This window comes from Trachypithecus francoisi, unplaced genomic scaffold (genome assembly GCF_009764315.1).
Source record: "Trachypithecus francoisi isolate TF-2019V2 unplaced genomic scaffold, Tfra_2.0 Lachesis_group4, whole genome shotgun sequence".
In the NCBI taxonomy this organism is placed as follows: Eukaryota; Metazoa; Chordata; class Mammalia; order Primates; family Cercopithecidae; genus Trachypithecus; species Trachypithecus francoisi.
The window spans coordinates 74,709,511-74,733,973 of record NW_022681469.1 but is presented as its reverse complement, the minus strand read 5'-3'; the positions used below and the strand labels follow the sequence as shown (position 1 = coordinate 74,733,973).

At 34.9% G+C, this 24,463-nt stretch overlaps 1 protein-coding gene across 5 annotated transcripts in view; it reads right to left on the bottom strand.

Moving 5' to 3' along the window:
- Positions 1-24,463, bottom strand: part of CASD1 (CAS1 domain containing 1) — an 82,482-nt gene that overhangs the window by 47,259 nt on the left and 10,760 nt on the right. For all 5 annotated transcript variants that reach the window (XR_004433325.1, XR_004433326.1, XR_004433327.1 and 2 more), the window contains exons 4-10: positions 17,026-17,070; positions 15,978-16,040; positions 10,668-10,712; positions 10,130-10,253; positions 8,407-8,621; positions 6,061-6,483; positions 4,901-4,990 (exon numbers count right to left, since the gene is read on the bottom strand). Coding sequence is in view for 2 of the 5 variants with exons in the window: in XM_033194956.1 (XP_033050847.1) it covers positions 4,901-4,990; positions 6,061-6,483; positions 8,407-8,621; positions 10,130-10,253; positions 10,668-10,712; positions 15,978-16,040; positions 17,026-17,070 (1,005 nt within the window). In the remaining 3 variants the exon portion in view is untranslated. The remainder of the gene's footprint in view (positions 1-4,900; positions 4,991-6,060; positions 6,484-8,406; positions 8,622-10,129; positions 10,254-10,667; positions 10,713-15,977; positions 16,041-17,025; positions 17,071-24,463) is intronic.

Sequence of the window (24,463 nt, the reverse complement as noted above, 5' to 3'; positions counted from 1 at the left end):
TTGCTATCAGATGAGTGTCACTTCTCCTTCCTGAGTTCCTACAGCACCTATAATCTACATATCAAAGAGTTTTTATTTATTGCCCTTCATCATTTTTTTTAAATCACTTATTATTACATCAGAAATTTTCAAGAAGGGTGTAACATATTAGAATCACAAGGATGGAGGCAGGAAATGTACTGAAATAACCTCAGAATTTATCTAATCCAAATCTGCGCCCTTACCTCATTCTTGAATGTACTCTAAAATATCCCCTTCGTAGATTGTCTAAGCATCTTTTAATAGCAGAAAACAAATTCCCAATGCAATCCATTCCACCTTTAGATGGTCACTAACTGCTATAATATTCCTTTTCATGAAAAGTTGAAACCTAACTATATGTAAAAGCTACTAAGTTCAGTCTTCTAAAGCAGCGCTGTCCAACAGAAATAAAATGTGAGCCATAAGCAATTTTCTAATGAGGCTACCAGAGCATTTTAAAAGTTAAAAGAAACAGGTAAAATTAATTTCAATAAATATATTTTATTTAACCCAATATATTCAAAATATTATTTCAACATATGAGATATTTTCATTCTTTATATAGTTTTTAAATTCATTACTGATTCATCATAATTAATCATATTTAATGTGGTATACATTTCACACTTACAGCACACCTGAATCCTGAATAGCTACAAAGTGCTCAACAGCCACATGCAGCGAATGGGGCTAGCACAGCGGAAAGTCTAGCTCTAGAGTCTGTCAAAGCTAACTCACTTTTACATCTGATGGCTCTATAAATATTTGAAAACAGATGTCGAACCTAGGTTAATCATTCCTAATTACTTTAAGCACTCTCCATAAAACATGCTTTCAACTCCCTTAAAGACTGGGGCTGGGACTACAAAGTTGGGTTGGTTATTACATTTAAACAGTAAGTATAGCTCATTTAAACAAAATTAAATACTGTAACAACAATTTTCCAAGTTTTTGCCGATTGTGGCCTTATTGCAAATTTCATGTAATATTTATTCCAACGTTTTAAGATATTTTAAATAAACAGAAAAGTTGTACTAGTACAATGGACACCTATATGCTGTATGCTGGACCTTTTAAAAGTATGTTGCAGCCGATGTGACAGTGCTCCTAAACTATTTCACCACGTATATCTCAGGAAAAAAGGATGGTTTCTTATATGACAACATTATCATTACCATACCCAATAAATTTAATACGAAGACAACAGTATTTACTGTATGATCCATATTCAAAATTATCTAATTATTATTTTGTTATATTACAACAAAAATTTATTATTAAAAATATGTAAGAAATTTCAAGTTTACAGTTAAGAGCTAGTTTGACTTCCGGTTCTGCTCTTTCTTTAGTCCCCCATATATTCTCACGACCTTTCATTCAGGTCTTTCCATGGAAGTTACTTACAAACTCTCCAAGGGCAAAAAAAAAAAAAATGAAACAATGAAACACAAAATCATCTACCGTATATACCAAACTCACTATTCTCTTCATATTAAATTCACATTTAATCTATATTTCATATATATACTTTAAAATAATATTTACACTAACAATGAGAATCTGTCAGACCATAAGGATTATTTTCATAATTCTCCAGAATTTTTGAGCAGTTCTTATCTTTTAGCATAAAAACATGACACAACTGAAGTTTGACAGATTTTATTCAAAATAAAAAATATTAATTAAAATAATCATGTTAAAAAGTTTTTAACATGAGTAATCCCTCAAATATCCAAGAATCAAGTCCCCAAATATGCTATAACGTATACTAACAATGTTTTGCCTATGTAGATAAGGCAAATTTTTTAACCACAACATCCTATATAAAAGAACAGGGATATGTTAATTAATCATTATAAATGATGTGTTAGTGAAAAGTATGTCCTTCCAGAACAGAGATTTTTTAAAATTGTAAATTAGAATATATTAGGATGCAGTATAAGATATATTAGAATGTTAGGCTGGTAAATGATTTTAATAGAATACCAAATTGCCTTCATCCTTTTATGATATAAATCCTTTCTTGAATCACTGAATTGAGGAACTTAATCTGCCATTAATTCTTTCTACCTGATTTTTTTAAACAGTAGTATCATCCTTTAATATGTCAGCAATTAATTATGTCTCTAAGTGGTATTTTCTTAAAACAAATTCCCATTACCCAGTCTTTATTCACACATCAGAGATATTCTTAGGATTCAATTTTCATCTCTACTTACTTCTCAGAGAATCTCTGGATTTATACTACAAATTCTTAGCTGGGCTTATAAACTATGTCTTACTATCTCCATCTCTCCTTGCCTTGGATCATTTACACTATCTTGGCTCTTTCATAATGACTCAAATTCACTAGCTTCCCTTCAGTTGCAGCATCACAGGAATTTCACTGTTGCAACAAATATACATATCATAGCCAAATAATTTTAGTAAAATTTATACTTCATTTCTCTGACTTCTATACTTCAAATAATTCATAAAATCATAATTTTTGAAAATAATAAAGAGACAATGAAGAAAGACATCCTTCAATTGTTAGAGATATCTGAAAAACACTAGTAACCATGTTATTTATGTTCTTAATGCTGCTTAAATCTTCTTTTTTTTTTTTTTTTGAGACGGAGTCTCGCTCTGTCGCCCAGGCTGGAATGCAGTGGCCGGATCTCAGCTCACTGCAAGCTCCGCCTCCCGGGTTCACGCCATTCTCCTGCCTCAGCCTCCCGAGTAGCTGGGACTACAGGCGCCTGCCACCTCGCCCAGCTAGTTTTTTGTATTTTTTAGTAGAGACGGGGTTTCACCATATTAGCCAGGATGGTCTCGATCTCCTGACCTCGTGATCCACCCGTCTCGGCCTCCCAAAGTGCTGGGATTACAGGCTTGAGCCACCGCGCCCGGCCTTAAATCTTCAAAATACTCCTTTCTGGGCAACACTCCTCTCTAACTTCAACTTATCATTGATGCACGTACTGTTTATAGATGTGTGCTTTCTGTAAGCAAATATAACAATAAAAAACAGTTCAGTAGTTCCCAAATTATGAATTTCTTAAAATTTTCAAACATATTTTATGGAAAGTTTGCATCTTCACTATAAAAGTTTGTGTGAAAAGTGGCTGTTAGGCTCAGCCACAGAAGTTTGTTTTCACTGTAATGTGGCTGGGGTGTTAAAATTCAGAGCACACATTTTTTTCTAGCCCTGCCACATCCAAGGTGGCCAGAGATTATAATAATCCTGTCTTTCAAGACACCTATGGAGAAGGAAAAAAATATTTTTTCCAGGTACAAAAGGCACTAACTAGGTGACCAAAGGAAGGGTCCTCCACAGCACAGAGGAGATAATAGTCCTTAGCACTTAGGAAGTATGGCACACCCTACATAGTCTACGACGGTAGTTCACCTGTATTTGGATTCTTTGAACACTGAGGCAAGAGAGTTGTAAGTTTTTTAAACTTTAAAAATGTAAAAATAGCTAGTCACACTTCCTAAAAGACAGTGAAGGATAGAACATAAACTATAATAACCAAATTTGATTTCTTCTGGTAGTAATTTGCCTATTCTATATCCTTTATAATCATCATCTTCAAAGTTTTTTTTTTCTTGTTTTTATTGAGACGGAGTCTCGCCCTGCGACCCAGGCTGGAGTACAGTGGCGAAATATCGGCTCACTGCAACCTCCATTCCCTGGTCCCCTGTTTCTCTTGCCTCATCTTCCCGAGTAGCTGGGATTACAGGCATGCACCACCATGCCCGGCTAATTTTTGTATTTTTAGTAGAGACAGGGTCTCACCATGTTGACTAGGCTGGTCTTGAACTCCTGACCTCAAGAGATCCCCCGCCTCGGCCTCCCAAAGTGCTCGAATTACAGGCATGAGCCACTGCACCTGGCCTCTTCAAAGTTTCCTGATAACTTCAAATTAGCTGTTCAATAAGATGGCATAAAATAATACCCTTAGATATCAGCTATTTCGGCCGGGCGCGGTGGCTCAAGCCTGTAATCCCAGCACTTTGGGAGGCCGAGATGGGCGGATCACGAGGTCAGGAGATCGAGACCATCCTGGCTAACATGGTGAAACCCCGTCTCTACTAAAAAATACAAAAAACTAGCCGGGCGACATGGCGGGCGCCTGTAGTCCCAGCTGCTTGGGAGGCTGAGGCAGGAGAATGGCGTAAACCCAGGAGGCGGAGCTTGCAGTGAGCTGAGACCCGGCCATTGCACTCCAGCCTGGGCGGCAGAGCGAGACTCCGTCTCAAAAAAAAAAAAAAAAAAAAAAAAAAAAAAAAAAAAAAAAAAGATATCAGCTATTTCTATTACGTTAAAAATTAAGGCCAAGTAAATACAAATCAATTATTGCCTTATCTTTTTAAAAAAAATTTTTGCTTTTAAAATTACATTTTCTCAAAGAGTTAGGAGAATGGAAAGGCAGAAAGATTAAGTGGGAAATAAGAAGGGTCTATAACTGGTAGCAGGGCGCAGTGGCTCAAGCCTGTAATCCCAGCACTTTGGGAGGCCGAGACGGGCGGATCACGAGGTCAGGAGATCGAGACCATCCTGGCTAACACGGTGAAACCCCGTCTCTACTAAAAAAAAAAAAATACAAAAAACTAGCTGGGCGAGGTGGCGGGCGCCTGTAGTCCCAGCTACTCGGGAGGCTGAGGCAGGAGAATGGCATGAACCTGGGAAGCGGAGCTGGCAATGAGCTGAGATCCGGCCACTGTACTCCAGCCCAGGCGACAGAGTGAGACTCCCTCTCAAAAAAAAAAAAAAAAAAAAAAAAAGGGTCTATAACTGGTAGAGAATATAAAACACAGAAAAGCTGATGCCCTTAAAGAAACATTAAAATGACATCATTTCCTATACTTTCTGAACTTAAATTCCAATACTTACTGTACTTGCTCCAGAAATATGATAAATCAAAATCACAAGTTGCATCCAGCCTTTCCATTCATCTGTTTGTTCTCTATTTAATACTTTGGTCTGTGTAAAGGAACCAAAATCTGTTTTAAAATTTATCATGAAGAAATTATTTAACAGTATATAATAAGTATGTTAAAAGTCTTCTTACAGGACATAAAGCTAATGCTTCTGTCAAAAGAACCTTGATGGTGGTGAGAAACAGTTAAACACTGTCATTATATTTCTTGCTAAAAGATAGTGTAAAACTATTTTAAATATAATATGAATCTGAAAAATATAAACTAAAGAGATTTTGAATATTTAAGTTGATCCCCTTGGTTTTGTATTAAATGACAATGTATTAAAATTAAATGTACTAAAATTAAACTATGACAGATGTATTTATAAATCTAAAAATGGCATTCTATAATTTTCTTTAGAATTTCAGAGTTAAAAGGATCTTACACTTCCCCTACACTTCACCGACAGGAAAAAAAGCTCTATCATTACAGTTTACTTTCCCCAATATATTCTCACTGAAGATGAATAACTAATTAATAATCCTCACAGGAGAGGTATGTTTTACAATACAATTCAGTAATTCAAATAAATCATGCCTTGTAAAGAAGTTACACAAATATTTTGAGCAATGACAGCAATTCTAAAACAGGAAAATCAGAATACTGTGAGTAGTGGTGGCCACATCATTAAGTTCCAATTGGTACGTACATATGTCTGACTGATAAATATATAAATATAAAATGTTTGTGTGCATAGGCATTTGTTAATATAATCATATTCTTTTACTTTATAAAAGATAATAGTATCTCATGCTTGAAGACCACTATAAAATCAGAAGTACTTCAACTTTCTCCATCAACAAGCAGGCAAAATGACACTAAGTCATGAAATCTTTTTCACAGGTCATATTTCCCAACTTTTCAACATTTTCACGTGACTCTGACCTTTCTCCAAACTGTTCTGAAAAAGCAATAGTTAAGAGTCCACTAAGTGAAGTGTAACTACAATATTCCTTCATCTTCATCTATATACCTGTTTGTATATTCTGTCACGATAAATGATATTAGTTCTTTAACAGAGTTTGTAATGATAAAAAGAGTAACATGAGTTAAAAAGAAAATGACTCTTACCTCTTTAGTATTTTCATTGTAAAATACTCCCAAAACCAAAATGTAGATAATTGGAATAAAGAAAGATGAATGTGTATAAAATTTGTTTTCCTTCATGAACAGATTTGCACGGTCACACATGTAGAAATATGCCATAATCAGGCCAAGTTTGCAGAAAGACTGTAAAAGTATTTCTAATGAAGACACAGGGGTATTGATAATATTTTTCTTTTCCTCTCCACTTTCCAAATCAGTACATGGCTTATTCTTCCGATGAGCATTACGATGAATTACGTAAAAAATTAAATATCCGATAATAGATAAAGTGAAAAAACAAGCAGCTAGCTTCTGTATGAGAGTCAGAGGAGGCCGAGGTTGACAACAGGACCCATCCACAGGCTTCAAAATCTTATTGCAGTACACGTTCATAAGAATCATTGCATTCTGTGAACAAATCAAGTTATTTTGTTATTATCTTGTCAGTGATGTATTTCACATTAAATTTTCTCCAGTGAATACTACTGAGTTTTTAGCACTGAAACCAGAATGCTTTTGTATCTTTTTCTACCATTTCCCAAGTCACGCAAATAATGGTATTCCTTCCATCTGTAACAGCTAGTTCAGGGTGTTTCAAACTTCTGGGGCTATGAACCAAAATACAAAATTCATTTTATAATGTGACCCAGGACATTTATAGGAAACAATACCTATCCTTACTACTTGGAATGCACTCCAAGATTGTTCTCTTTTTTTTTTCCAACACCAATTTCATGGTTGTTAATGGGTTGTGACCTTTAGTTAAAAAAATGCTGACAGACATCAAGGACCAAAGAATTTTAATTAGAAGACTTTCAAAACAGAAGATACCAGGACACTTAAGATAAAGTCTACTGTTTAAATGTGGGAAAAAAAAAAGGCATAAAATAACTTCCACTAAAAAATTATTAATTTTTAGCTAGCAATATTTGTAATAGGTCTTTCATTTGGATTATAGTTTATAGGCCATTTAAGATTCTACAGTTTTAAGATATCTAATGTTAAATAAAATTTAGAACCTTCAATATGGTTTAATTATAATAAAATTATTCTGGGAAAGTTGTCAAGAGTCTGTCTAGTTGAAGGTTGAGTCAAACTCTAGTTTTATAAAAACATCATAGTTTAGGCATCTGTGGAACTCTAGATGATTATGTTACTTAAGCTTAAACATTCAAAATAATCAAGATTTGAGGAAATCTCATCCTTTTAGCCCTAAGACCACAGGTGGTTTTATGCCTGGCACTCTTGCAGACACTAGCCTGCAAATTCCACTGCAAGGTTCTTAACCAGCTTTTAGGGGGTTCATCAAGCCCTTTTATGTATATGGAGAACCATATGTATACGCAAACATACACATTATTCTGCAGGAGAAGAACAAAACCACTGTCTTGTATCAGATACTCAAAGGGCTTATGCAACTCTCACAAAGGTTAAGAACCACTGCTTAATGAAAAAAACTAAATAATTTGTTCCACTGTTTGTTAAAATTTATAGTTATGTAGTTCTCTTTCATACTTAACCTAAATCCCCTTCCATAGGTCAACTTGGATTTGTTCAGTATATACTCTGTATCTTGAATAATGCTTAGGATAGAAGAGTTATAAGAATTCTTTTTTTCTTTTCTTGAGACAGAGTCTCTCTCTGTCACCCAGGCTGGAGTGCAGTGGTGGGATCCTGACTCACTGCAAACTCTGCCTTCTCGGTTCAAGCAATTCTCCTGCCTCAGCCTCCCGAGTAGCTGGGACTACAAGCATATGCCACCACGCCCAGCTAATTTTTGTATTTTTAGTAGAGATGGGGTTTCCCCAAGTTAGTCAGGCTAGTCTCAAACTCCTGACCTCAAGTGATCCACCTGCCTCAGCCTCCCAAAGTGCTGGGATTACAGGCATGAGCCACCACGCCTGGCCAGAAGAGTTATAGGGAAATAATAAAAATTATTTTAAGCATTAAAAAGTGTAGTCTTCATTGAAGCTTAATCTTACAAGCTTAAGGTTTAAGGTAAGGAGAACATAGAAGCAGTAGTTTTTAAATGTGAGTGTGCTGAGAACATATATGCTTCTGAGGAGACAGTGTATATTAACAGTGATTAGCACTCAATAAATTGTTTAATTTCCCTTCTTCCTTAACTTCTTTCTCTCTTAGAACGTACCAAAACTTCTGTCAGCTAGATGACAGAAAACAAAAGTATTTCTAGATGTATCTATACAGAATAACTACAAGTCACTAGGATTGCAATAAAATAAATTATTTATAACCATGTTATGATGACTTATGGCTTAAAGCAATTGATATTATAGTCTCCTTCTACTGATACATGTAAAAATTTCTTACAGTTTCTCTGCTTGATTCAGGAAGATGTAAGCCATCCAAAGATTCCATGATGGTTTCTTGAGCAATTAATTTGGAAACACTGAACATTTTAACATTTGATTTAGAATTTCTGGTGCTACTATTCAAAATACTGACTGCAGCTTCATTGTAAGCATCTATCTTCTCATTAGTGATCATCTTCCTATTTTCACTTAATAGATCTTCATAAACAGGATCTGCATGTGAGACACATTTTTAAAAACACATTTTAAAAATCCCTATTGGTAAAAATCGTGATCATACACGTTAGCTGTTCCACATTTCATATGTTGTTTTTAAAAGTACAGATGATACCAGGTACCTAATAATTCATTTTTACATAAAGCTTCCCAAAGTTTGCAACAGATTTCCCATTTTATATTCAAGTTTTGAGTCAAGCAATATCCCTCTCAAATTTAAAGAACTGTTGTCCCATCTCTATGTACACAGATTTGGGGAAATATTTTTATGCTCTAGCATGTCTTAAGAGTTTAACATTTTTGGATGCTGGGATATAATGGGTAACAAGAAATCTAAAATTAGTTATAGAAGATTGCTTGAATAAAAATAGCTGCCCATCTTTTTTTTCTCTTGTCACTGCTTAATTCTGTAAACTTTGTGCATACCATTAGGAGGTTCATACCATTATTGAGGCTCAAGGTCTGCCTATTCTCTTATCACTTACTATAAATAACTTAAATTTAATTTTTCCTCATTTTAATATGAGAAAGGTTAACAATGAGTCTGTGAATAAAATAGGAATTATGGAACAGATCATCACTACCATTTTTCTTACTCCTTTCATTTTGACATTCAACTTGGAAATAATAAGAATTCCTGACAAAAAGCATGAATTGCTAAAATATCCATGACATTTCATATTGTGCTAGGCATTAAATAACATTCAATAAATTCCTAAAATGAGTTATCCTAATGTCTACTAAGAATTTCATTACCAAGCATAAACTAGATTGTGTAAATTTAAACATATTCTGTCAATTCAAAAGTGTATTTTATTTAATTATTTTTATTTTTTCAGAAACCCTTTGCTTGCTAAAAAAGTATATTTACTTCTAATGACTTTAATATTATGAAGCAGGGTGAAGTATATTTACTTCTAATGACTTTAATGTTACGAAACACGGCAAAACCCCGTCTCTACCAAACATACAAAAAATTAGCTGGGTGTGGTGGTGCACACCTGTAGTCCCAGCTACTCGGGAGGCTGAGGCGGGAGGATGGCTTGAGCCTGGGAGGCGGAGGTTGCAGTGAGCCAAGATCGTGCCACTGCACTCCAACCTGGGAAAGAGAGCGAGACCCTGTCTCAAAAAAAAAAAAAAAAATTATGAAATAGATCATATTTTTTCTATATATTTCCCAATCACAATAAATATGTTTTGTAAGAAAAAAAGTCAGAGAGACCACATCTCATTTGCCTTTAGGACTTATCTTTTTGTTATACATTCTATAGCTATTCTGCTAAGGTTCCTTGGAGGATATTTCTTATTTTTCACCTACATTTATTAATTTGTTCCTTACATTTGAAAAAGGAGAGCAAATAACTCAAGTGTACTCTAATCTTGCAAATCTTGTTTCAAAATTAACTCACATAAAGCAGTAATTCTGCTTCGTGAAACAGAAGATAGTAAAAACCCATGCTTCAAAATATACACAAAATGACGTTTTTTCATTACTCATTCCTTACCTTGTAAGACCCAATAAACATCACTAGTCTTTGCCAATTTTTCTAAAAGTGGTGCTATGGAGGTAATGTTCATTTTATACTGAGAAAGTGCTTCACTGCTACCATTGTGAATCTTGATGGACCACTAAAAAGAAGTATATATTATCCATTAATGTAGCATTTATCATAAACAATTAAAGTATATAATTTACCTACTGTAACAAGTGTTATTATTTTAGCTATTTCTCATTTTATTTAACATTAGAATAAAATTCAAATTATTTCATGAAATACATGAAGGCAATTAGAAAAAGCTGTTATAAAACTATACTTTCAATGCATAACATTCAAGAAGAATACAATTTTAGATATAAAAAATGCTGATATGTAACAGTAAGTTTCCTAAGTTCATTCCAATCTTATTAAAATTCAACAATCTAATCATAATAGAAGAATTAAAAATTTAGGTACAATCAAGAATTCTGAATACAAATTAACTTTTTCTTAGCATGGTCTTAAATGTGAAACAAAATCATTAAGAATACAGATAATAACTTACTGTGGCAGCTCCTGCTACAATCACATGTGGTTTTGCAATGGAATCCTAAAGGAAGAAAAATCTTTATCATAGTATTATATCCAGTTCAGGGAATTAATACAAATAACATCATTTAATTTTTTTTCCTTAAAATGTAAGTTCTTCCTTCTAAATTCATTCTAAGTTTTTAGAATTCCTTGTTATTATTATCACTTATTATTGTTATAACAAGACAGATATCCAATGCCTAAAATCTTGTAAGGCTACATATACATACAGGATGACAGAAATTTGGATGGTTAATTCTTTGCTGTTCTTAAGAAAAAGCACCATTGAAATCTAACACGACCTAATACTATTCTGAACTCTGAGTAAAATGCTTAGAGTAAAGCACTAGTGTATTATGTCAGTCAATTAAAAGGTAATCATGGAAGCCTAAAGGGTACATAGCGTAAGTGTTAAATAAAATACAAGGTCAGTGCCAAAACAATCTTCTGGGAAAGTGAAATCCAATGCGTATTTAACAAAATAAACCGATAATTATTAAAGACCACATGCAGAAAAATACAAGTAGAGATCCCTAAAAACCTTCGCCAAACGCAAATTAGAGTAGCTCCCTCCCTTACACATGGTTTCAGAGTCCACTGTTTCAGTTACCCGTAGTCAACTGAAGTCCAAAAACATTAAATAGAAACTTCCAGAAATAAATAATTCCTAAGTTTTAAATTATGTGCCATTCTGAGTAATATGATAAAGTCTCATGCTATCCTGCACTGTCCCTCCTGGGATGTGAATGCTCCCTTTGTCCAGGGTATCACACTGTATGCTACCTGCCCATTAGTCACTTAGTAGCCATCTCAGTTGTCAAACCAACTGTCACAGCATCACAATCTTTGTGTTAAAGTTACCCCTATTTTACTCAATAATGACCCCAAAGCTCAAAAATAGTAATGCTGAGATACTTTTATAATTGTTCTATTTTATTATTAGTTATTGCTGTTAACCTCTTACTATGCCTAATTTATACATTAAACTTCATCATGCATTTGTATGTATAGGAAAAAACATTGTACACATAGGGTTTGGTACCATCTATAGTTTCGGCACATGCTGGGGTCTTGGAACATACTAACCATGGACAAATGGGGACTACTGTATGCTATTTATAATATATAGCAATAGTATATTATAGTACAATTATATTTGTAGGTAACTATATGTTATATATAGCATAACAAGTATATAGTACTTAGTAACTTACTAAGTACATTCTCTTATCTCATTGTAATATAGATTCCTGCCTTCCACCCTGTGGGGCAGGCAAGATGATATTATACATCTCTTATAAAACAAAGATACAGACTCAGAATGGCTAATAGGATATTGCTGAGGCCTGCCAGGTAAGTCAGAACTTAAGTCTTCTGACTTCTGAATCATCAAAGACCTGATATTGCAATCATACACACAAGAAACAATTAAAAACAAGCATGAAATTTAATAACAAAAAATTGATTGATGTAAAAAATGAGTTACTTTTTCACTATAAAGGTAATACATGCTTCGTGTAAAATACTACAAAAATAGAGAAAAATAACAAAATAAATCCATTTTCTTTTAGATACATGACCATTTCCAGTTTAGCATGCTTCATTTTACACTGTTAAAGAATTTTTAGTGAATACAAAATTTTTAATATTTTTTCCTCATCTCTAGGTGCCTTTCTCATTCCCAAAACTTACACTGGTTATCCCAAACCTGACATTCCATATACAGTCTCTCTTGTGCTCCTTCTCAGCATAAAGTTTAATTCTCAAACTTCATAGAGAAAATAAAATTCATCCGACAAGTGTGCTCTTGCCTTCCTTCCTTCATTCTTACAACTTCTCTATATTCCCGCAGCTACCTTCCTCTGACAAGAGAGTAAAGAAAGTATGTCTCTATTCTTCTCAATGGCTAATGCCTTCCTCTGTCTACATTCCCCCCCTTTTCACTTCTGGAGTATGATTCATGAATTATGTCCTCCAACTCTCATAGTATCAATCTTGCCCTCCTCCTCCACTCTCTTTCCTTCCCTCAACCTGCAAGTGTTAAATCATCTTTATCCTCAAAAAGTTTTCCTTCAACCCTGTCTCACACCTGTAACCAACAGATTACTTGAAAGATTACTTCCTTCACTATGCCAATTTCTTTATCTCTCATTTATGCCTCAACTTATGCTTTGAATTTGGGCTTCACTATCCATTAAAACTCTCCCGCGAGCCCATTAATGAACCCTGGATTGCCAAATGCTGTAGCTTCATTCCACCTTAGCAAGTTTTGAAAGTGACACTGGTGACTATCCATCTTTTAAAATCCTTACCGCCCCTGTATGTGATTTTACAGTCCTTCCTCCCTTGGTTTTCTTCCTACTCCTTTTACTGCCACTTTTCGGAATCTCCTTGATAATTCCATTCCTCATAAGCCCTCTCCTCTTGAATCTCTAAATTCTCTGCCTATTCAATTTCTTCCATTCAAATAACTTCAAATATCACCTCAATCCATACCAAGACTCCCAAAATCCATCCAATAGCTCAGACTTAATGACTTCCATTCACTTACAGAATTACATCTCAACTGCCAGTTTCTTTACAAGTCAGCCTAATTTCCTTCCACTCTTCCACTATATCACATCATTCTCCTGTTTAAAACTTTCAATGGTTCTCCACTTCAATTCAATTCAATGTACTTATTTTCAGAAAATACACCCTGAAGTATTTAGAAGTAGTTAAAAAACAGATAAAATAAATCCACTCCCCCAATATGGCTTAGGATATCATTCATAATGTAGTACCTGCTTCCTCATCTCTTGTCAACTCCCTGTAAAATGAAGCATATGAAAAGAACAACCAAAACCAACACACATAAAGAAGCATTTTGAATGTCAGCTCCACTAAAACTGCTGGAGAGTCCCTGAATAGGCTATACTCCATGTTCAGCATCACTGCACACGCTGTTTCCTCTGCAGGAAATAACCCCACTTCTCGTTCCCCACACTCACCTTCATGACCACTTTATCTGAAAACTAATTTTGAAAACTTAAAAAAAATTATACTTATGGTCTATCCTCTGTAATCCTGTTTGTTGTGCCCTTTACATTTCCTATTCTAGCACTTGTCACATTGCTTAAGTATATGTGTTATTCATCTAGCTCTTTGAGGGGAAGATCTCTATAATGTTAACCAATATATCAACAGTGTCTAGCTTAGTGCCTAGAATATAGAAATATCTGTGGAATAACAATCTACTTAGAGTCCTCTCAATTCAACTTTGCTTTTACGCCTATAGGCTTCTACGAGGCTATTCTAGTTAATAAGTGTATCTTCTTCCTAACTCATAGTTCTCAAATATTATCTCCTCTATAAAATGTTCTTACATAATTACCAATGCTCTCATCACCTCCTATCCTAAGTGTCTCTATCCATGGTGCTTCCATAATCCTTTGAACTCAATTCTGTGTTAGTTTTTGCCTTCTTTTGTCGTTATTCATCAGTAAGTCACCATCTACTAGACTGCAAATTCCTTGAAGGCTGAGACTGCAGCTAATTCCCAGCCACATTACTATGACTCAGCACAAAGCTGGCAATAGTACATTAACAACAAAAATGTGGGTCTCCAAATCCTCAGGATCTAGCAGTTTATTATGGAAATAGTAAAAAGTAAATAGATACATCCACACATACTCCTCGGTGAATGAAAACCATCAACTAATCAATCTCAGGTGACCATGTGGTCATCTACCTAAATAAAATATTTCCTTTTTCTCAACAACCATAATGAGTTTTACAACAGAATCTAAGGCTCCAAAAACTAGCTTTAACAAATGTATGGGCCGGGCGCGGTGGCTCAAGCCTGTAATCCCAGCACTTTGGGAGGCCGAGACGGGCGGATCATGAGGTCAGGAGATCGAGACCATCCTGGCTAACACAGTGAAACCCCGTCTCTACTAAAAAGTACAAAAAACTAGCCGGGCGAGGTGGCGGGCACCTGTAGTCCCAGCTACTCGGGAGGCTGAGGCAGGAGAATGGCGTGAACCCGGGAAGCGGAGATTGCAGTGAACTGAGATCGGGCCACTGCACTCCAGCTTGGGCGACAGAGTGAGACTCCATCTCAAAAAAAAAAAAAAAAAAAAAAAAAAAAAATGTATGAGAATTGAAATTTTGGATATGTAATATATCTCCAGGTTAGTAAATAACCTATAAAGGTTTTATGTGATCTTGCAGGATTTATAAATTGTAGTGTATTAATGTTTAACTGTGAATTTCTACTACTTTAATAAATATATTTTCAGTCCAGCACAAATATGAACCATATGCTTAAATCATTTCAAATATACATGGAACAGAATTCTACACTTACGGACATTTAAAAACATATCGACAAAAACCAAAATGCACTGTAGACCTCAATTTACCAGAAATTTGAATTCCAGAAGCTGACTACATGTTTGTTTTTTGGAAAACATTTGCTCAAAGAAACAAGGTTAGAAATGGTAGCTAGGTTCCCACAAGATCCTACAAAAGCCTATTTATTGTATGATGTGGTTGTAATACTAAATATTTATTGTGAAGAAAAAAAATCCCAAACCAAAAAACTGTTGCAGGGAAATTAATTAAACAAAACAAGGCCAATAAAATTAAATATTGTTTTATCCATCTAAAATACAAATGTCTCTGGGAAAGAATACAGGTTTAATTAAAGGACTGACAAAAGGCTGTATGGAAACTACTACACAGATTGTAAAATGGACTTGTGAGAACTTAGGAGTTTCCTGAGGTTAATAGCATGCTTACCTTTACATCTAATTTATCTCCAAACATGATGAGCTAAAACATATTAGTCTTGCCTGCTGGGTCACAAATATAATAATAAAAGGAAAAAAAGGCTATAAAAACAAATAAACAAAAGTTTCCTGAAGAATCTGGGCATGAGTTTGAAGGAGAAAACAGAAAAACGCACAGGAGAACATACGCTGTGCTGGGAAGATTACCTGGGTTTGAATCAGCTGAACTAGAGCAGTTAACAGAAGACTTTAAATATGGAAAGTCTGGTATATACATTATCTGCTTTATGGTTAGAATGGTGATAATGGGGCAGAGATATTGGATCAACACGATCTCTTCTCAATAAAGTGCTAAAATCAGTGCAGCACAGCTTAGTTGCTATCAAGAAGGCAGGTATAAAATATAGGAGAGTGGGACAAGTGAGTAAAGGGAAGAAATATATGCTTGCGGGCTTTTAAAATTTGGTTGCTTAAAAAAAAAAAAAAAAGCTCTAGGATTTTTAAATACAGACCTCAGTCCACACTTTGATACACTGTTTCATAGAACCATTAACTTCAGGATGCCACAGAAAATCCTAAAAGAGAAATGTGAGAAGTAAAGACAAAGTCAAAGAAACTCTTAATTCCACCATTCAGAATAAACATTAACATTCTCTTATAAAAGAGTATTTAAAAGTAAAAACACTACCTTGTCCAACACATCTTCAATTCCTATCTTAATTTAGCAAGAGTCTTACAATAGTTCTCCTTGAATCCACTTCTGTCTTCCTCTAACCTACTGTCCACATTTTAGCCAGAGCAATCTTTTAAAAACTTAAATCTGATCTTGCCACGCCCCTGCTTAAGTATTCAGAGACTTTCTACTGCCCTCAGAATAAAATCTAAAATACTATAAATTGCTAACAAGGTTCAGGATCTCCACCTGTCTCTTCAGCCTTTGCCTCCGGCTACTTGTACCCTTGCTCTCCCTTTTGGTACTCAGTCAGCTCCTGGAATGCTCTATGTTCTCCTTTTTCTCTAGGATTTTGCACATACTATTCCTTCTGTCCATAATGCTCACAAACTCTTCCACTGAGCCTGCCTAACTCTTACTTATTTTTGAAGGCTCAGTTAAAATATCACTTCTGCAGGGAGGAAAACAACTTTCAATTCCTTGCTCTGTACATTCCCATTGCCCCTCTTTTTCTTTTCTGCCATCCTTGTCCCACTTGTATTTGCATGTAGAGAACTATACAAATCTGCAATCTTCATTACGTCAAGGCCATTTTTGTCTTGATCCTCACTGAATTCTCACTGATTGGGAATTCAGAAAATTCACATATATTCTTTTATGGACATTAATCCAGAACACATACTGGTTTTGAATTCATGTGCAAGATTATTCGTTCTTAACAAAATTTTGAGACCATTACATAAAACAACTCACACAAACTTTTACTCCACTATCCTAATACTCTTATCTACTCTCAAGAATACACTGAAATACACTTAATATGTTCAATTAACCAAAGAATATAGTTTCAACATTGTAACCTCTAGCTTACTATTACATGAACTTACCACTTTAACTGATGCAGTCTTGTCTTCAAAAGGAATATTTTCATGCTGCCATAAAAGGAGACAGAGAAACATTAATGTATAGATAAAATTTATATAAATAATGCCCCATTTAGCTGCTTTATTTTTATGCATATTTTTGTTGATTTATTTTTAAGCACCAAATCTCAATTACCTAAAAATTCTACCCAAAGGGGAAAAAACCGAGACAGAACATAACAAAATAAGTGACATTAGTTAAATTGTCTACATGTGATTTTCAAGATCTAAGATACAGTTCAAAGATAAAATTTCAACAGCAAACAAGCAAATACATAAACATGTCTATATAAATTACCTTTTTGCCAAGATTGCCAGGATTCCAATTTAGTCCCCAGTATTACTATTTTTTGTTTGATTTGTTTTTTGTTTGCTATTTTGAGACAGAGTCTCACTCTGTTGCCTGGGATGTAGTACAGAGGTGCGATCTTGGCTCATTGCAACCTCCGCCTCCTGGGCTCAAGCAATCCTCTCACCTCAGCCTCCCAAGTAGCTAGGACCACAGGTGCACGCCACCATGCTTGGCTAATTTTTTTTAAATATTTTTTGTCGCGACGGGGTTTTGCCATGTTGTCCAGCTGGTCTCGAACTCCTGGGATCAAGTGATCCACCCCCACCTCAGCCTCCCAAAGTGCTGGGATTACAAGGCATATGCCACTGTGCCCAGCACTTGTATTACTATTTGTCTCAGAAATGGACTGCTTCCCTTCATTTCCTGAGTCCCTTCCGGTTAGGCAGAGCCACAAGGCTAGTTTTGGCTAATGCAATGTGGATATATGTGACATACGCCACTTCCAGGCTGAATTTCCCAAGGCAATTCTCTGGCCTCTAATTTAACTGATACACAGACTAGGGAAGCCGAATGTTCCAAGGTACTTTAGAAGACAGTAAAAATTCCAATAGTAGGAACGGCTACATGACTATGTGGAGCAAAGCCTCTCGCCAGCCCACCTAGGACACGCAACGCTAAGTAAGAACTTCTGTTTTGTTAAGATATTAGAGCAGTTTGTTGGTGTAGCAACACCTAGTCCATTCTCACCAGTGTACTAGTATAGGCCCTGACTGACAGGAATGGATGAACATGACTCTAGGTTATTGTAGGTTTCACTCTGAAAACAGCATATAAATAGTCCATTTGTAGAAAAAAAATGAAATGTGAACACTACAACTTCTTATAACCAAATGTTCTACATAAAGAATGGCATTCCTTTCAGAATTAAAAAATCCTAGGTGGGAAAGGGTAAGGGTGGTCAGTAAGAAACTAATTCTCTTGCTAAAATCAAAATTGAAATGTTTTCATTAATTCAAACAGACAAATAGTATTTATACTGAAATCTCCATGAAACAAAATTTGTTCTATCAACAGGTTAACTTTTTAGGTTCTTGTTGGTACTTCTAAAACATTACTTTCCAAAAGGAGTCTTGAGACTATTAATTCAATGAAACTTTAAGGTAAGTTTATTTGGTCAAATAAATCTGGGACATACTGGGTCAAACAAAATCACACAGGTGTTTTCCTCCTTCTACCGCATCTTCAAACTTTTAAAAATGTGTCCTCAGAAAAATAATGTCATGAACTTTCTCTGTCTTACTTTGCATAGAGTAGTTAATGCAACTCGATCTCTTTCTTCTTTTTCATTTTTTAATATAACGTTTGATATATACAAAAAAGTCACATATATGAAAATCACAAAGCACAGTAGAACTAAATAAACACTCATGAATCCATGATACAAATCAGAGCATTGCCAACACACTGAACCACCTATGTGGTCCTTTCCCTATCTTAACTCCCTGCTTCACCCAAAGTAAACCACTCTCCTGAATTGTGTGTTTATACTTTGTTTTTAAAAACTTTCTATAGTTTTTGTCACATAAATATGCATCTTTAAATGATACATTGTTTAATTTTGTCAGTTTTCTCTCCAACTTTTAATTTTAAAAATTTTCAATCTTACAGCAAAGCTGACAGAATTAAATGAATGCCCAAAACCTTTTACCAATTGTTAACATTTCCTATACCAGCTTCACCTTTCTTCCTCTCTATACATACATATTCTATAGTTTTTCTCCTTTGCTGAAGTCATAACATTTCACCCTTAAATACTTAAGCATATTCTCTTTAAGTACATACCCCTAAGAACACTCTCTTACATAAAGAATTTGACATTGAAAAAATATTATCTCATTTAATATATAGTCCATATTCAATTTTTTCCTATTTCCCAAGAATATCCTTTTTATAGCTCTTATATTTTAATCTACAATCCCATTAAAATCGTGTTACATTTAGTTTTCACATCTCTTAATCTGATATAACCTGGAACATTCCCTAGCCTTTAAAAATTTGTACATACCAGTTTATTTTATCAATACTATTTTTATAAATATCAAATATCGTATTTACTATTTTTGTAGAGTACAGGTCAACTGATACAATACATTACTATCTAGATTATAAAAAGCACTAATTGTTATCTTCTTGGATATGTCCCTTAAGAAAAGAGTAAGAATTTCCCTAATTGTTCCATAGATCCATAAGCCATAAAAATGTTCACCATCAAATGATAATGCAAATTATTTTCTGGAGTATTTGTAACAATTTACACTCTCACTAGCAGTTTATAAGACATCTACTGGTACACAGCCTAATATATCTGGTCTGTTTTCATATTTCTTGCCATTGTCAGATTTAATTTCTGCCATTATAGTAGGTATTAAAAAAAAAAAATCTCACTTCCACTTCAGTAAAATGCCTGGCCATACTCCCTGATGCACACCTTCTGTCCACTGGGTTATCTTTTTCATTAATTTGCAGTTTCTGATATTTCTTGAATGTATGTTGTAAATTATCTTATCTCAATTTGTAGCTTATCTTTTTTCTTTAAGGTATCTTTTGGTGAATAGATACTCTTTATCTTAAGGTATGTGAATTTATCTTTTATTTCTTAGCACTTTTTGTTTCTTATGTAAGAGATGTTTCCCTTTTTTTTATTTATTTTTTTATTTTTTATTTTTTATTATACTTTAAGTTGTAGGGTACATGTGCATAACGTGCAGGTTTGTTACATATGTATACCTGTGCCATGTTGGTGTGCTGCACCCATCAACTCGTCAGCACCCATCAATTCATCATTTATATCATGTATAACTCCCAATGCAATCCCTCCCCCCTCCCCCCTCCCCATGATAGGCCCCAGTGTGTGATGTTCCCCTTCCCGAGTCCAAGTGATCTCATTGTTCAGTTCCCACCTATGAGTGAGAACATGCGGTGTTTGGTTTTCTGTTCTTGTGATAGTTTGCTAAGAATGATGGTTTCCAGCTGCATCCATGTCCCTACAAAGGATGCAAACTCATCCTTTTTTATGGCTGCATAGTATTCCATGGTGTATATGTGCCACATTTTCTTAATCCAGTCTGTCACAGATGGACATTTGGGTTGATTCCAAGTCTTTGCTATTGTGAATAGTGCCGCAATAAACATACGTGTGCATGTGTCTTTATAGCAGCATGATTTTGAGATAATGAAGATATTCTCCTACATTTTATTTCTATTTCTAAAGGTTTCAAATTTTTTACTTTCATATTTAAGTTTAAACTCATCCATCTAAAAACGATTTTACTCACTGGTGTGAGGTAGGAATCCAATTTCAACTTTTTCCATGTGCTAATTGCCTTAGCACCATTAACTGAATAGACCTTCCTTTCCCCAGGGATCTTCTATCGCATTTCTGTTACTTTTAAAGTTATTTTATATGGAAGTTTCTATTTTAGAGCTCTATATTTTATTCTAATGGTTTATTCATTTAACTCTACACCAATACCACACAGTTTTAATTACTACAAGGTAAAATTAAATCTTGATATTGTAGAACAAATCCTTTCCACCTTGTTCTTCAGATTTCTTGTGGTTATTCTTGGTCTGCTGCCCTTCTATAAAAAATTTAGAATCCATTAGTAAAGTTCCACAACAAATTATGTTAGGATTTTATTGGAATTACACTGAACCTACAGATCAGTTTGGCAATAACTGACATCTTTACAATACTGAGTCTTCCCATCCAAGGAAACAGTATATTATATTCCATCTAATTATGTCATTTGGAACTGTCTTCCAACAAATTTTTATGGCTTTTCTGGATACAGATCTTCCACATTTGCTGTTTATTCCTATGTAACATATAGTTGTTGTTGTTACCATTGCACATGATATATTTTAAAAGCCTTTAGAACTTTACATTGCTGGCATGTAGATATGTGTTAATTTTTAACAGCTTTGTTGAGGTATCACAATTTTTGTATGTACATCTTATAATCAGCTACCTTGTTAAAATCTTTATTACTTCTAGTAAATTTTCTATAAATTCTTTGGGATTTTCTATGTAGAGAATTGTATCATATGAACTCCTAAGTTTATTTCTTTCCAATCCTTACATCTTTAGATTATCTTTTTTGGCTAGAATCTCTAATACAATGTTGTACAAAAGCAGCAGTAATGAACATCCTTGTCTTTTTCCTGATTTTAATGGAAATATGTCTGACATTTCACCATTAAGAACATTTACTGTAGGCTTCTAGAATTTTTACCAGATTAAGTTTGATATAAAGTAACTTAAAGAAAGAATGACATTAATTCTCTGATATTGTTGGAATTTGCTTAATGGTGTAATACACATTAAAAATCAAAAAGTTGGCCAGGTGCAGTGGCTCACACCTGTAATCCCAGCACTTTGGGAGGCCGAGGCGGGCAGATCACAAGGTCAGGAGATCAAGACCATGCTGGCTAACACGGTGAAACCCTGTCTCTACTAAAAACACAAAAACAAAATTATCTGGGCGTGGTGGCGGGCACCCATAGTCCCAGCTACTGGGGAGGCAGAGGCAGGAGAACAGCATGAACCCGGGAGGTAGAGCTTGCAGTGAGCTGAGACTGCACCACCGCACTCCAGCCTGGGCAACAGAGCAAGACTCCATCTCAAAAAAAAGTAAAAATAAAAATAAAAATAATTCAAAAGTTCCATGCGTGCTTGAAACAAACATATTCCCTGATTGTAGTGTATTTTCTAAATTATTGAGCTATAAGGTTATAGAATCAAGCATGTTAATGGTCTACTGTATGTTTACTAGTTTTATTTGCTTGTTCTACCATTAATTGAGAGCAGTATGCAATTCTCCCACTATGGGTGAGAATTTGCCAATTTCTCCTTGCAGTTATAGTTTTGCTTTATAAATTTTAAGGCTAATTTATTAGATGCCTACAAGTTTAAAATCTTAGTTATCTGAATTCTTTGTCATTAGAAAGTGATTTTCTGTATCTCTGAAAATGCTTTTGCCTTAAAATCTATTTATCTTATACTAATATGACTTAACTTTCTTTAGTATTTATCTGGTGAATCCTTTTTCATTTTTAATTAAAACCTTTTCATGTCCTTTTTATTTTAAGTATGTCTTTTTAACCAGCAGAAAGTTCTCTTTAAGAGCAATCTGAAAAATCTGTGTTTAGCTCACAAGTTTAGGCTACTTGCATGTATTCTGACTATAAATGTTTTTACCATCTCACTTTTTTGCTTTTTTTTTTTGAGATGGAGTCTCACTCTGTCACCCAAGCTGCACTCCAGCGATTTCAGCTCACTGCAAGCTCTGTCTCCCAGGGTTCACGCCATTCTCCTGCCTCAGCCTCCCGAGTAGCTGGGACTACAGGCGCCCACCATCACGTAAGCTAATTTTTTGTGTTAGCCAGGATGGTCTTGATCTCCTGCCCTGGTGATCCACCCACCTCGGCCTCCCAAAGTGCTGGAATTACAGGTGTGAGCCACAGCGCCCAGCTTTACCATCTCACTTTTTAATTTCTATTCCTGCCACATATATGTAGCTTTTTCATATATGTATAATATATGTAAAAACAGCTTTTTACATAGACATATAAATATGTGTGTGTATGTATATCATATGTATGTGTATGGTACATGCATGTGTATGCATGTGTATAAAATACATATTTGGCATTAGATGAGTTTGGTTTTTGCTTAATTTTTTTATTCTTCTGGTTGAAATGTATACAGCCTAATTCTATTCTTTCGGTCCTTATTCTTGAAGTTTTACTGTGCATCTTTAACTTAAGTTTTAAAAAAACACAATATTTTAGAGAACATAGAGTACATTAGAACACTTTGTGATCATTTACCCTTGATTTATATGCTATTATTAGCCAGTTCTTTAGTTCTGTCTTTTCACTAAGTGCAAAAGATATTATTATTTTATACATTGTTGAGATTTATACACGTTTACTATTTTCTTAAACCATTGCTTCTTATATTTCAGATAATTTTTTTCTGAACATTTCCCTCATTCCTGATGTTTATCCTTCAGAAATTCCTTTAGTGTTAAGTCTATTTTATAGTAAACCCTCATTATTTTCATATATCTGAGAATGTCCTATAATACATCTCAAGAATGCAGAAATTTTAATTCCAGGTATACAATTCTAGGTTAAAACTTACTTTCCGAACTTTAATGCTACTATTCTTTTTTTTTTTTTTTTTTCTTTTTGAGACAGAGTCTCACTCTGTCACCAGGCTGGAGTGCAGTGGCATGATCTCAGCTCACTGCAACCTCCACCTCCTGGGTTCAAGTGACTCTCCTGCCTCAGCCTCCCTAGTAGCTGGGACTGACGGCACATGCCACCACACTCAGCTAATTTTTTGCATTTTAGTAGACATGGGGTAACACCATGTTGGCCAGGATGGCCTCGATCTCCTGACCTCAGGTGATCCATCCGCCTCGGCATCCCAAAGTGCTGGGATTACAGGCATGAGCCACCACGGCCAGCCTAATTTTTGTATTTTTAGGAGAGACGGGGTTTCACTATGTTGGCCAGGATGGTCTCCATCTCGACCTCGTGATCCGACTGCTTCAGCCTCCCAAAGTGTTGGGATTACAGGCATGAGCCACCACACCCAGCCCATAGACAGTATTTTTTTAAACCTAGGCTCCACTTGGTTTGATGTAGGAGGAGCCCCCAGAGTATCCAGCCAGCCCTATGGCTGGAAGCAACACAAAATGGATTTCTTTATTATAAGACTTCTCAAGTTTTTAATATCCCAGCCTAAATTAAAACTATCTAAGAGGGAGATACGATATCTAGCTCTGCCCAAATTCATTTGACCAAAGCTTCTCACAGAACTAGTTTCCCACAAAGCATAATTTGAAAAAATTCACCTCTAAGGTCTCTTTTTTAAAAAATTTGCCTCGATACAGAAAAGAAAACAAATTTAAACAAAGAATTATCTTCAAAATTCCTATTCTACCCAGACATACCCATACCAGGCTTTAAATAAAATTAATAAGCTTTTATAATATGCCAGATTATGCTAGGCACAAGAAATATATTTAAAAATAATAA